Raw genomic sequence first — 14,694 nt, 5'->3', positions numbered from 1 at the left:
TTGAGTATGTGTGTGCTCATATCCACTTCATAATTTTCAGATATTTTTACAGTTCCCATGCCTTCTTTTTTTTGGAACCTGAAGTCCCTGTAGAATTTAGTACAGCCACGGTGTCATGGAGCTGTCTCGGAATAGCTGTCCATCCAAGAGTTTGTCCACAATGATAAAGGCATACCTACCATTCTCCCTTTGTTATCTTTGTACCAGATACAGTCTCTTACGATGTTTGTTTATCTCCCTTGGAAATTGATCATTGAGACCGCATTTCGTCCCTTTAAGCTCCCTTCCCCTGCTTTTGATCAGCTCCTTTTGTTGGTAGTGTTCAGATTTTGTGATGATCGGTCTGGGACCCTTGGTCTTGTCGCTCCGAGCTCCAAGTCTGTGTACTCGGTGGAAAGCCACCTTGTTTACAGGCTCGATAGGGAGTTTCAAGGCGGATTGCATGAATTCTCTTGATCTCGCCCTCTGGATTATTGGATGCGTCCTCAGGAATCTCAGAATAAATGAGATTTTCACGAATGCTACGACTTGTGAGTGTCCCTGTTTACCCTGAGTAGACAATCCATGTTGGAATCGTGGATTTTTACCTTGGCTTGAGTGTCTTGTTTTCTCTTTGGAGGATGAGAATTTCACTTTGGCTGAACTCCAAACTCCCCCTCAACCCTGCTACATCCTCACACAACTTTTCCAGTGTTGCATGGATTCCAGCCAGAGCTCTAGCCTCTACCTCAATGGTAAGTAAATTGTCTGTGTCTGTAGATTAATCTGTTTTTCTTTTTTTTGTTGGGTTAAAGTTATTTTGTGAGGTGGTCGGATCTTTCCATGATGGAGTATGTTGTTCCTCCATAGCGTAAAGCTGTTGGTACTCATCGATTTCCCTCAGGATCTCCTTAGTATCCAGATTGGCTTTTTACTGCAACCAGTTGTTTTACGAAAAGATAACAATGAGTCTTTCCCACAGCGATGACAGGTGTCTGGACTTGCAGTCCCAGCCGTAAAGGCTAACCGCGTCGTGGAATCCTTAGCAACAAAAATTTTGTTTGGATTAAAATCGATTTAATGAAAACGTTTTAATATAAACAACAAACCGAGTGTAGACAGTACAATGTTCTGTTGCGCTCTCTTGGCATCTTTAATCTCTTTTATTACTTGTTACTTTTATTTCTTACTCTTATTCATATTTTTTTGAAACTGCATTGTTGGTAAGCATTTCACTGTTGTATTCGGCGCATGTGACTAATAAAATGTTATTTGATTTGACATTGGCCATTGATTACATTGGCCTTTGACTTTAAGGTACTACAGAGGGTAGTGCGTACGGCCCAGTACATCATTGGGGCCAAGCTTCCTGACATCTAGGCCATATATACTAGGTGGTGTCATAGGAAGGCCCAAAAATGGTCTCTCTGCTACCGCACAGCAAGTGGTACTGGATTGTCAAGTCTTGGACCAAAAGGCTCCTTAGCAGCTTCTACCTCCAAGCTATAAGACTGCTGAACATCTAATCAAATTGCCAACCACACTATTTACATTGACCCCCCCCCCCCCTCGCATAGTCACTTTACAAATGACCTAGACTAACCTGTACCCCCGTACATTGCCTCCCTACCGGTACCCCCTGTATAAAGCCTCGTTATTGTTATGTACATTTCTTGTGTTATTTTTTGATTGATTCAATTATTCTTTTTTACCTTAGTTTATTTAGTTAATGTTTTATTAATAACACTCTTTCTCGAACTGCATTGTTGGTCTTGTAAGCATTTCACAGTGAGGTGTTGTATTCGGCGCATGTGACAAATAAAATTACACATTACTAAAATTACTAAAATTACTACATTGCCTTCAGAAAGTATTCCCACCCCTTGACTTTTCCCACATTTTGTTGTGTTAAAGGCTTCATTTAAAATGGATAAAAATGAGATTGTGTGTCACTGGCCTACACACAATAGCCCATAATGTAGCGGAATTATGTTATTTTACATTTTTACAAATAAAAAAAATGAAAAGCTGAAATGTCTTGAGTCAAGAAGTAGTCAACCTCTTTCTTATGACAAGCCTAAATTCAGGATTAAAAATGTGCTTAGCAAATCACATAATAAGTTGCCTGGACTTACCCTGTGCAGTAATGCTGTTTAACATGCTTTTGAATGACTACCTCATCGCTGTACATCATACAATTAGCTGTAAGGTCCCTCAGTCAAGCAGTGAATTTCAAACACAAATTCAATGACCAGGGAGGTTTTCCAATACCTTACAAAGATGGGCACCTATTAGTAGATGGGTAAAAAAAATACTGACATTGAATATCCCTTTGAGCATGGTGAAGTTATTAATTACACTTTGGATGGTGTATCAATACACCCAGTCACTACAAAGATACAGGCATCCTTCCTCAGTTGCCGGAGAGGAAGGAAACATCTCAGGGATTTCACCATGATCCAAATGGTGACTTTAAAACAGTGACAGAGTTTAATGGCTGTGATAAGAGAAAGCTGAGGATGGATCAACAACATTGAAGTTACTCCACGATACTAACCATAAACAACAGAGTGAAAATATAAATAGCTTGTACAGAATAAAATATTCCAAAACATATGTTCTGTGTGCAATAAGGCACTGAAGTAAAACTGCAAAAAACATGGCAAAGAAATGTACTTTATGTCTCAAATACAAAGCATTATGTTTTGGGCAAATCCAACACAACATATCACTGAGTAACTACCCCTCTTCATATTTTCAAGCATGGTGGTGGCTGCATCATGTTATGGGTATGCTTTTATGAGTATGCTTGTCAATGGCAAGGACTAGGGAGTTTGTCTGGGGGAGAAAACAGAATAGAGCTAAATAAAGAAAAATCCTAAAGAAAAACCTGGTTCAGTCTGCTTTCCAACAGACATTGGGAGACAAATTCACATTTCAGCAGGACAATAACCTTAAACAAAAGGCCAAATATACACTGCAGTTGCTTACCAAGACGACATTGGATGTTCCTGAGTGGCCTAGTTAAAGTTTTGACTTAAATCGGCTTGGCAGGACTTGAAAATGGTGTCTAGAAATGATCAACAACCAACTATTTTTTTTATTTAACCCTTATTTTACCAGGTAAATTGACTGTGGACATATTCTCCTTTACAGCAACGAAGAGGGGAATAGTTACAGGGGAGAGGAGGGGGATGAATGAGCCAATTGGAAGCTGGGGACGATAAGTTGGCAACGATGGAATGAGGGCCAGAGTGGGGAATTTAGCCAGGTCACCGGGGTTAACACCCCCTCTTACGATAAGTGCCATGGGATCTTTAGTGACCACAGAGTCAGAACACCCATTTAATATCCCATCTGAAAGACAGCCCCTACACAAGGCAATGTCCCCAATGACTGCCCTGGGGCATATGGGATGTTATTTTTGACCCGAGGAACTTGACAGAGCTTGAAGAATGTTTAAAAGAATAATATGCAAATATTGCACAATCCAGATGTGCAAAGCCCTTAGACTTACGCAGAAAGACTCATAGCTGTAATCACTGCCAAAGGTGATTCTAACATGTATTAACTCAGGGGGTTGAATACTTATGTATTCAAGATATATTAGTGTGTTATTTTATAGTCTCAATGACAACAGTGAACAGGCGACTCCGGGATGCTGGCCTTCTAGGCAGAGTTCCTCTTTCCAGTGGCTGTGTTCTTTTGTCCATCTTAATCTTTTATTTTTATTGGCCAGTCTGAGATATGGCTTTTTCTTTGCAACACTGTCTAGAAGGCCAGCATCCCGGAGTCGCCTCTTCACTGTTGACGTTGAGACTGGTGTTTGCTGGTAATATTTAATGAAGCTGCCAGTTGAGGACTTGTGAGGCGTCTATTTCTCAAACTAGACTCTCTAATGTACTTGTCCTCTTGCACAGTTGTGCACCGGGGCCTCCCACTCCTCTTTCTATTCTAGTTAGAGCCAGTTTGTTCTGTGAGGGGAGTACTACACAGAGTTGTATGAGCTCTTCCGTTTCTTGGCAATTTCTCGCATGGAATAGCCTTCATTTCTCAGAACAAGAATAGACTGACGAGTTTCAAAAGAAAGTTCTTTGTTTCTGGCCATTTTGAGCCTGTAATCAAACCCATAAATGCTGATGCTCTAGATACTCAACTAGTCAAAAGAAGGCCAGTTGTAGTGCTTCTTTAATCAGGACAACAGTTTTCAGCTGTGCTAACATAATTGCAAAATAGTTTTCTAATGATCAATTAGCCTTTTTAAATGATAAACTTGGATTAGCTAACACAACGTGCCATTGGAACACAGGAGTGATGGTTGCTGATAATGGGCCTCTGTACGCAGATGTAGATATTCCGTTAAAAATCAGCCGTTTCCCCTACAATAGTCATTTACAGCTTTAACAATGTCTACACTGTATTTCTGATCAATTTTATGTTTTTTTAATGGACAAAAAAATAAGCTTTTCTTTCAAAAACAAGGACATTTCTAAGTGACCCCAAACTTTTGAACGGTAGTGTATATGTATATATATATATATATTTTTTTTTTTACAAATGTTCAAAATTTTCTTCCACTTTGACATTAGAGAGTACTTTATGTATATTGTAGACAAAAAAATAAGACAATTCAATCCATTTTAATCTCACCTTGTAACATAACAAAATGTGGAAAAAGTTAAGGGGTGGGAATGCTTTATGAAGACACTGTAATAGTCAAAGCATAATCTAAAAGCAGGTGAGCTGATTCAACTCTTTTATGGACATTTTCTTGTCTTTTGTGGTGAAAAACTGAGTGGGCCGAGCATAACACATCAACCCTGTTACCCATAGATTGACAGACTATAAATGTTTTAACACATACATTTGTTTGTGAAGCTGTACATTCAATTGCCCCTCCCTGTTGCACACAACAAGCTTGCATTCCCTCTATAACAAGGGGATTCACGGCAGATTTAAGATGAAATCATCAACCCTGTTACGGTCAACCCTGTGACTTTATTTGGCACTTATTAGACACTTACTATAGTCATTGTTTTATTTGACTTATTAAGTTGAACATGTGCTCGTTATGACAGAATGTTCAAATAAGGTGAGTTACGCTACCCATTTCCGCGGAACGACTCAACTATACAGTAGGACACACAGGGCGGCCATTTTGTGTTGTTGTTTATTGATGTAGACCTAAATATCTACTCAGGGCAATGGTAGATTACAGCCTGTCAGAGCTCTTGATGGATCTTAGTCCTTAGATAAACATAACAAATGGCATTTTGAGTGAGCTATGGCACTCAATAGTGTTTATCCTGCTGTGTAAGGAACATACTGTAGGCCTCTGTCAGACCTTGGAGCACTTCCATTCATGCAGACAAGCAACGTGAATGTTAAAATAATCGTGACAACTATTCATGGAAACGGCAGACGTTTATTGCTGTCAAGCCGGCTAAGCTACACCCAGAAAACAAGGGGGGTTGGGGAAGATTTATAAAACCTTGTACAAGTCATGGAGTGTCTAGAGAATACAGCCAGTAGGAGCAGGTTTGCATTTTCATTACATTTATTGAACATGTCATTTTTCAACATGCCAGTGTTAGACAATCTATGTTGCCCTGAGTCCATGGAATCAGTCATCTGTGGAGTGCATGGGTGGTCGATGTTGATAGTTATACTGCTAAGGTGAGGAGGGGAGCATTTAAGGGTGAAACCTCCCATTCCTTTGCATTCCAAGCATGATGCACAGGCTTTGTATGTATTGCTTGTTGTTACTCTAATGTCTTTCCCCCTGGGTATATATCAAGTATTCAATCTATCTATTTTTAAAGGGACAATCAGCAGTTGCTACATTTTGAAGAATATACCTTATCAATGTCTCATGAGTTTAGTTAACTGTCGTATCCCATCAGAGCTCAAATTATAAGCTTGTTTCGCTCCAATGTCTGTAAACAAAGTACATATAAACAAACACTATATAAAAAAAGTCAAAAAATGCAAAAACTTTAATTTTCATATCATGGATGTCAGTCCTCACATCCACAGCTCTATCTATGAATTCGGGGAGCGGGCTTTGTTATTATTGCTACTGCCGATTTACGCTTTAATGCCTTTCCTACAGTAGCTATGTAGCTCCCATTGGGTTGAAGTTCTCTATGTCCTTCTTCATGTTTGTCACACAGCGGAGTTCCTGTTCCTGCTGTGGGGAGTGTATCTGTGTTACACTGTGAGGACGGTGCCGTCAGCCTTCCACGAGCCCCGTTACATGGCCATCGCCCTCCACAACGAGCTCGTCCTGTCTGCCATCTTCCATGTTATTAGGTAAAGATCCCAACCTGTGGTGGGGAGAGATATGACAGTATGGATGTGTATATATTTTTGTAATATTTAGCTATATTTAGAGATAAGTATATGCATTGAATATTACACATCATGGACTTTAATATGTTTTATATGTAAATAATCAGACACTTTCTTGTCACTCACTGTTGGCTTGCCTATTGCTTTCCACCAATTTGCCACGATATTCAATGCGCCACAAGTTTAGTATCTCGATGCGTTTCAAAGGGGAGTTTTGTTATTGTATCCAAGACTATGAATATGCCCTCTGCTTTCCGTGTAGCCTATGTATCAAGTACTAGACATCCTAAATTAGATGTTGCACCGTTTCAGCTGACACCACCAAACCCATTCCCAGTTGGAATCCTACTTATTGAGAGCTCAGCTACATCAGATTATTCAGTCATTAGGCACGTCAACATGATTTATGTTTTGACACACCATAGATAATCAGAGCTATTGGCAGCATCATTTCAGTTAGACGTTAACAGAAATTACAGATAGGATGGGAAGGCATGGACGTTTTACCTTTTAATCGGTCTGTTATAGTTGTCCTGTGGAAATGTGTTTTTTGCATATCCCAACTCCCCCTGAGACACCCTTGGAGAGTGGGGTCAATGTCAGCCATTATCAACGGCAACCCTGAAACAATTAGGGTTAAGTGCATTGCTCAAGGGCACATCAACATACTTTTCACCTTGTCAGCTCAAGGATTTAAACTAGTGACCTTTCAGTTGCTGGCCCAACACTCTAAGAGCTAGGCTACCTGTATTAGCTGGAAATTTGAATGTTTATGGCGGCGTTCGACTTCTGTTATGGCGTTGGGATGGTTTCAGCAGCTAAAAGCAAGACGAGGCCCAACGTAAATGCAAAAATGTGTCTTGTCTGTTTGGGAAATGCTGAGAGCTTGTCACCAGGGAGTATCGCATGGGCTTGTTAGAGCTAACACAATCTATGGCTGTTACTCATAGAACCTGCATGTGGTCCCACTGTGACCAGTTAAGTCAAGGAGACGTCCTGTAGCATCTGTAGGGGCAATTAGCGAACTCTCTGTTCTAAGTGTTCAGATCATTATTTGTGATCATTTCATAATCCACAAATTTACTCTAAGCTCTACCGATGATTTTATTGAACGTTTTCTTAATGAGGTGTTTTGGGAAACACTCTTGAAAATGTACCACCAAAATGTACCACCCATTCTCTCTAGACCTTAGCCTTAGCCTCCCCTCATGGTTTTTAGCTACCACTACTTTAACTGTACATGAAATAACCATTCACTAACTCCTGCCAATTAATGAGCCTGCTGGATGCCATTTACTGGGATGTAGGCTTTCAAGTGGTTAAATTACTGTGTGACAGGACATGCCTCCTAATCACTCTACCTGGTCTCAGAGCATTTGGTATTATTCTATTATTCCGAGACACTCCATTTAGTATGATATGTTACATTTTGTATGATTTGTATGATTTGTATTAACTTGTGGATATCCATTCATCCATTCGTATGATACGTTACGAATTTGCTAAATGTACAATACATTACTACTTTGCTAAATGTACCATATGTTACAAATTTGAAAAACGTTTGATATGTTACGAATTCAAATTTGTTGTGGCTAATGTTAGCTAGGTGGCTAACGCTAACGTTAGCTAGGCGGCTAATGCTAATGTTAGCTAGCAGGCTAGCTAGGTTAGGGATTAGGGTTCAGGTTAGGAGTTTGGTTAAATGTTTAAGACTAGGGGTAGGTGAAGGTTAGCTAAAAGGGTTAAGGTTAGGGGAAATGGAAGGATTTTCTAACATGCTAAGTAGTTTAAAAGTTTTAGTTTTAGTTTTTGCCTTAAGTAGTAACCTTCTGTCTTATGTAACCATACCAAACTTAACATACAGTATCATACTCATTTCAGTATCCCGGATTTACATGTACTATGTTATGTCTAATGAGACCAAGCTGAATTACAACACTGTAGCTACTGTAATTAAAGCACTATTCCACAATTACATTTTGTTCACTCTGGAAACTGTTAGTATGTTTTCTCCTTGATCGTCAGTCGAAAATAGATGTGCAGTGGATCTATAATCAATGTTGCTGCTGCCCCAAAGTGACTTTTTTAATACAGTTCAGCAAGGAACCCACTGGGCGCAGACATAAACTCAAGCTCTATTCAATGTTGGTTCCACGTCGTTTCATTGAAATTTCATGGAAACAACGTTGATTCAACCAGTGTGTGCCCAGTGGGAAGTTATCAAGCTGCTTCTTCTAAATCAGAGCGAATCAGTGTCCTATACTGTAACAATCCAAGGTGAAGACAATCTCCCTGATGGGAAATGGATTACTGAGGCAGTAATCAGCATGGATAAACCACTCCAAGCAGTGAAATGAAATATGTTCACGCCCAGACAGAGTTTGGTTTAAAATGAACATCTTATATCCTGTCTATGTCTCTCACACTGCCTGCATCTGAGAGGTTAGCTGCAGCGCAAAAATAAATGTCTTATTGATACAGTACACAAAAACCACTGTCATTCACTTAAATTCTGCAACATGCATTATGTGTTTAGTGTGATGCTTAGAATCAGCAGTTTTGTCTGTCACGCTATAATGTTCCTGCCAATTAATTTTTGGTTACGTGTTAGGTTTACAGTTAGAAAGAAATAACACTGCCTGCCACAATCTATTAAATATTACATGTATAGATCAGCTATTGAATAAAAACATGCTAATGGTGACATTGTGTACTGTAGCTAACAGGCCCAATTTCTTCTCTGCAAACTGTCAGTGAGGCAGATGCCAGCCCTCTGTGGATTTCTCAATGAGCTCTATGATTAATGACTCTGCATAGCATTATTCAAATGGGAATCTCATCTGTAACCCAACACAACCTCTGCTAAATATAGAACCGGGTCCTACTGTATGTCTTGTAATGTGTTTTTTATTACAGTTGTGTTTTTCTACATTTTCACACTAAATTAAAAAAACTTTTTTTTGCTTGCCATCTCTCTCTTTTCCTCTCTCTCTCTCTCTCTCTGTGTCGTTCTCTCTCTCTCACTTACTAATTCACCCTCTCTTTATCTTTCTCTCTCTCTCATTCTCTCTCTCTGTCTATCGTTCTCTCTCGCTATTTCTCTTTCTCTCACTCTTTTTCTCTTTCTCCTTCTTTTTCGTTATCTTTCTCTCTCTCTCATTCTTTCTCTCGTTCTCTCTTGCTATTTCACTTTCTCTCGCTCTCTTTCTCTTGCTCTCTATTTCTACACTTCTCTCTCTTTCTCTCTCTTTCTCTCTGTTTCTCTCTTGTTCTCTTTCTCTCTTTCTCTCTTTCTCTTGCTCTCTATTTCTACATTTCTCTCTCTTTCTCTCTATTTCTCTCTCTGTTTCTCTCTTTCTTGTTCTCTTTCTCTCTCTCTCTTTCTCTCTTTCTCTCTGTACAGGTTTACTCTTGCACCTGAGCTCCACCCAGACTGGATGCTGCTACTATGGTTTGCTCACACCCACCTGACTGTAACTGTCACTCTGGGGCTAATGATTGTCCCCAAGGTAAACCTCTCATTCTGAGCATAGCATTGCTTTGCTATTATACATCGAAACCAAATCAAACTAAGTCATTGCACTCTCTTTTGTCGACTACAGTTTCTGCTTCATGGTACTCACATGAGAGATGATATTGCCTCTGAGGCCTATGAGGATGAATTGGACATGGGTCGCTCTGGATCTTACCTCAACAGCAGCATAACATCAGCCTGGAGCGAACACAGTCTGGATCCGGAGGACATCCGGGTGAGCAACTTTCCCTTTCCATTTTTTAAAATAAATTCTCTCATTCAATTGCATAACCTTGTTGATACAGTACGTTTTGAATCCTTGTCCTCTGACTGTGGCAAAAATAAAGATTTTTGCAGATGTAATGTCTAGCAACAGTCTTTGGGGAAAACGTATCAGCGGAAGCAGAGGTTTCCGTTTGTTTATTAGAGTTGAAGAATTTTCTTGCCAAAGACTTGAGCACATTGTCCAAGTCTATTTATCAGAGTGAGAGATAAGATCTCCTAAAATCCTGCTTGAGAGAGCAGTCAATACATTAAATTCAAGACCAATGCTCAAAGACCTAACAATAAAGCACACTCCAGTTTTCTTATTTAAAGCGGCAATATGTAACCTTTTTTTGGCGGCCCGACCAAATGCACATAGAAGTTGAGTTATAGATCTGTCATTCGCATTGAAACCAAGTCTAAGAAGCGGTAGATCTATTATATGCGCACTATTTCTATGCTACCCATGCTTAGGTTGAATTTTTGCATCTTTCGGTTTTGTACACCAACTTTAAACAGCTGGGGAAAAAATGGTTATGGAAAATATGTTTCACAGCCGTTTAGATGGTATAATGATTCTCCATACAATGACTGCTTGTTTTTTTCACACTGAAATTAGATTAACTATTACAATTTTAGCAACCAGGAAATGGCGGAGCGATTTCTGCCTATTGCATCTTTAATACTGTCCAAAACCAGTTTTTTATTTATGTCAAAGAGCATGTTATACACTGTAGTACATCGTTGAAGCACTGTCCGTAGTTTAAGCACTGTTCATGTTTCAAATTCAAATGTGCATGTTCTGTATTCAATTGATGCATCGTTAAAACACTTAAAACACTGCAACGCTATTGGGAAACCGGGCCCAGATCACTTTTAGTCATATTAATTCATTTTAATAGCTCTATTTTTTTGTCTTATTCTTGTCATTTTGTGTTTTCCATAAATGTCCAGGAGGAGTTGAAGAAACTGTACTCCCAGTTGGAGATCTACAAGAGGAAGAAGATGTTGGCCAACAACCCTCACCTACAGAAGAAGCGCAGCTCCAAGAAGGGACTGGGTCGTTCCTTGATGAGACGCATTACGGAGATCCCAGAGACAGTACACCGGCAGTGCAGCCGTGAAGACAAGGAAGGGGTCGATCATGGGAGCAATCGCAACAGCATCTGCGTCTTGAGGAAGAACCCCTTCGACCCCTCTCATCAGGGGAAGCCTGCCAAAGAGGAGTCCTTGAAGAGCAAGGTCTTCACCCTGAAGAAGTCGCACAGTAGCTACGACCATGTCCGCGACCAGAGCGAGGACTCCAGCAGCTCTGCTACTGACAAGATGGAGGTTATGACCACTGAAGGATCCCTTATGGACACCCTGATGGGCAAAAAGCTGGTCAAGAAGAAGTCCAATGAGAAGATAGATGCTGTGAGCGAATTGACTGAGAACGTTCCCTTGGTCTGCAAGTCGGCCAGTGCTCATAACCTGACACAAGACAAGAAGCCCATCCACCCAAGAACGTCCATGCTACAGAAGTCACTGAGCGTCATCGCCAGCGCCAAAGAGAAGACCTTGGGCTTGACAGGAGGGAAGACACAGACTGTTGAAGACAGCAGCAAGAAGTTCCAACAGAACGCTAAAGAAACCAAGGGAAGTCCAGAATCAGAAGACGATTGCTATCCTCACATGATAGGTAGCCAGTCGGTGGAGTACAAGCAGACTGCAGCGAAAACTGGGATCATGAAGCAGCAGGTGAGTGGCAGCCAGCCATCCATCTGCTCCGACCCATCGAAGGCCAAGGAAATACAAGACCTCACAGAGGTGTGTCCTTGGGAAGTAGAGGACCTGCCAACACCTTCTGAGAACAAGGTCCAGAAGCATGTCTCCATAGCACCCGAGGAAACGACCACAGTCCATGGAAATGGAACCAAGGGGGTCAAGCCCCAACAGCAAAAGCAGAAAGGTAGTGACCAGTCCTCCACAAGCTCCCGGCATTCTAAAGACATCCAGCGAGCAGACATATGCCCTTGGGAGGATGGAGTTGAGAGCAAAGCCCCAGTGGAGGGATCCAAGCCGCAATCATCCAGTCAGGTTCCTCAACCTGCTAAGAATATCCAGTCTAGCCAGCCTCCACCTGCAGCAGAGAGCTCTAAAAAGAAGGTTGACGTATGCCCTTGGGTCTTTGAAGAGGAGCCTGTCAAGATAGCTGAGGTAGCTTGTTCACCTGACAAGACTCGGCACAACAAGTGCACTACTCTAGTGGAGAGCAAAGGGAAAGGTGCTCTGTCAGAACCACTCTGCAAATTACCAGGCAGCTCTCTCCTCCAGCCGGTTACAAAGGTTGACGTCTGTCCCTGGGATTATGACACCCCAGCGAATTCTGAGAAAACTCCTAGTCCTACTACAGTTTCCAAAACAAAGGAATTCCCTTCCAAAAAGAAGGGCACACCTTTCACAAGAACTTTTGAGAAGGAGAAAGAGAAGGCACAATACACTGACGATGACAGCTTTAGAGCGAAAGCCAAGGACAAAAGTAAATCCACAGAGAAACATATGAGCCAATCCAAAATGACGGAGGTGTGCCCTTGGGACGTAGAGAGTAGTCAGGAAGTGCCAATGGTAGAAAAACGGAAAAGTGCAAATGTTGGAGCAGTTAAAGGGAAGCCGGTTGAAGTCTGTCCGTGGGATTATGAGGATGCATCAGAGAAAAAAGGAACAGACAAGGGTACTTCTGCAGCGAAACAGAGTAATCCAAATCCCAAAGGGGGGGTTGTAAGTGGCGGGAAAAAGGCTGATGTATGTCCTTGGGACTTTGACAACAGTACTGCAGGGAAAAAGGCCTGACATAAATCAACATTTATGGACAACTGGAAATGTAGTTGTTGTTGTATACATTGTTTTCAAATTTAGATTCCTCAAATATAGACTTTTACTATGAATATGGTGACTTCGACGAAAATATCAAGTTGCACAAGTTGCCTTCCTTTCCAATATTTTCCCCTGTTTTGTCTTTTTTTGTGTGAAAATGTATAAACTTACGAAAACAAAGCAACAAAATCATATTAAGCATTCCAGATTCTTACAGAGTATTCTGAATGATAAATCTTAGTCGTACAATTATGCAACTTCCAATTCACTTTATGGGCCATGTTGAATAGACATTTCTCATATTCTTTATGAGTGGACATTTCAGTGGACATTTGCATTAAAAAAAAACACGTGTCTTCTTTTAATCGGTCATAAAAAGCCCTCCACACACTAACATGGCACACTTAGAAAACAAGGTTAATCGATATTATGTAAATAGATGTTCTCCTGCAGGTTTTATTAACTGAAATGTACTAGTTGTTGAGCATGAACTACCATGTCTATGTTTAAAGTCAGAGTGGCTTGTTGAACAAATAATAGAATGCCAAAGATATAGGGAACATCTTTAACAAAATAGTGGAAGAACTCACAAGAATCGTGTCATGACAAACAACTTAATAACTTTTGTGTGCCCAGACCAAGGCGCTGCTAGTGAGGAAATCAGGTTATAGCACTTTAGGTGAAAACCTTAGGGAAAATGTTTTTCATCACATACTTTATTCAGCCTCACGGTTCTACAAGCCACCACATGTACATCCATGTTTAAATTACTGAGTTTTTAGATTTCCTTTAGTTCTCAGCAATGTCTAATGCTTCCAAGTCTGCAGAAATGTTTTACTGTATGTGCCTAACTAAATAGAACTGTCTTCTTTCAGTCTGTGTAAAGTCCTGAGTGGAACAGGGATTGTTCTGTGAAGGTGTATTATATGAACAGCATGCACAGTGAGGTAACGAGAGGGGTGGGATCCAAACGGTTTGTCAACTGAAGCAAATAATAATGAATTTATGTTATTAATACTTCAGCATGTTTTTTTTTCCACTTTTAGAAAAGCATTAGCTCATCCGTTTAAGCTTTTGCATTCCCAAAAGCACATTGAGAGTTGAAATGATACAATGGGGAGAGGCATTATGGCATTAATGTGCGTCGAATTGTTCCTCTTTCTGGATAGAACATATACCTGTGTTTGTGATCGTTTTAGCATTTTTATACATACAGTATATTTCTAGTGTTTAAAGTATAATGCTCGTTTTATTGTCTTAGGACTTTTGCTTAACACTGTCTCTACAAATTCTTGGCAGAATAAATTCACACGTATTATTCCTTATTCACACTTTATGTCTAACGTTTCCAAAAGCTTCAATTCTTTGAGCAAGCAAAAAAATCATTTTGCTTTCAAGCATCAATTAAAGATGAACGTTTAGAGGAATGTCTGAGTTACAAAATAGCTACATCACAATAATAATTTATTGTAGTTTATTAACCATTCTGGTTCTTAGCGACATCTGATGAAAGGTAATGTAATGGTAATAATATATCAAAATAACAATAATGTAACAGTGTACTCATAAATTAGATGGAATTTTGGACTGAGTTGAATGTTGTCATTGGTAATGATTCCTGTACAGCTATCATAGTTGTTTGTTACAGTTGGCATGGATTACTGTAGGGTATGATGCCTGTACATGTGATCATGTGATTAGGTAATCAAATTTCGGCTTCATTCAAA

At 40.2% G+C, this 14,694-nt stretch overlaps 1 protein-coding gene across 1 annotated transcript in view; it reads left to right on the top strand.

Moving 5' to 3' along the window:
* LOC139366753 (G protein-coupled receptor 158a) overlaps positions 1 to 14,204 on the top strand; it is a 97,983-nt gene extending 83,779 nt beyond the window's left edge. Inside the window, exons 8-11 of the mRNA XM_071104454.1 lie at positions 6,153 to 6,291; positions 9,737 to 9,842; positions 9,936 to 10,082; positions 11,066 to 14,204. Coding sequence (XP_070960555.1) covers positions 6,153 to 6,291; positions 9,737 to 9,842; positions 9,936 to 10,082; positions 11,066 to 12,943 — 2,270 coding nt within the window. The 3' untranslated portion in view covers positions 12,944 to 14,204. The remainder of the gene's footprint in view (positions 1 to 6,152; positions 6,292 to 9,736; positions 9,843 to 9,935; positions 10,083 to 11,065) is intronic.
* Positions 14,205 to 14,694: the final 490 nt, after the last annotated feature.

This window comes from Oncorhynchus clarkii, chromosome 15, assembly GCF_045791955.1.
Source record: "Oncorhynchus clarkii lewisi isolate Uvic-CL-2024 chromosome 15, UVic_Ocla_1.0, whole genome shotgun sequence".
In the NCBI taxonomy this organism is placed as follows: domain Eukaryota; kingdom Metazoa; phylum Chordata; class Actinopteri; order Salmoniformes; family Salmonidae; genus Oncorhynchus; species Oncorhynchus clarkii.
Note: the sequence above shows the minus strand (reverse complement) of the source record. Positions and strands in the feature narration are given on the sequence as shown.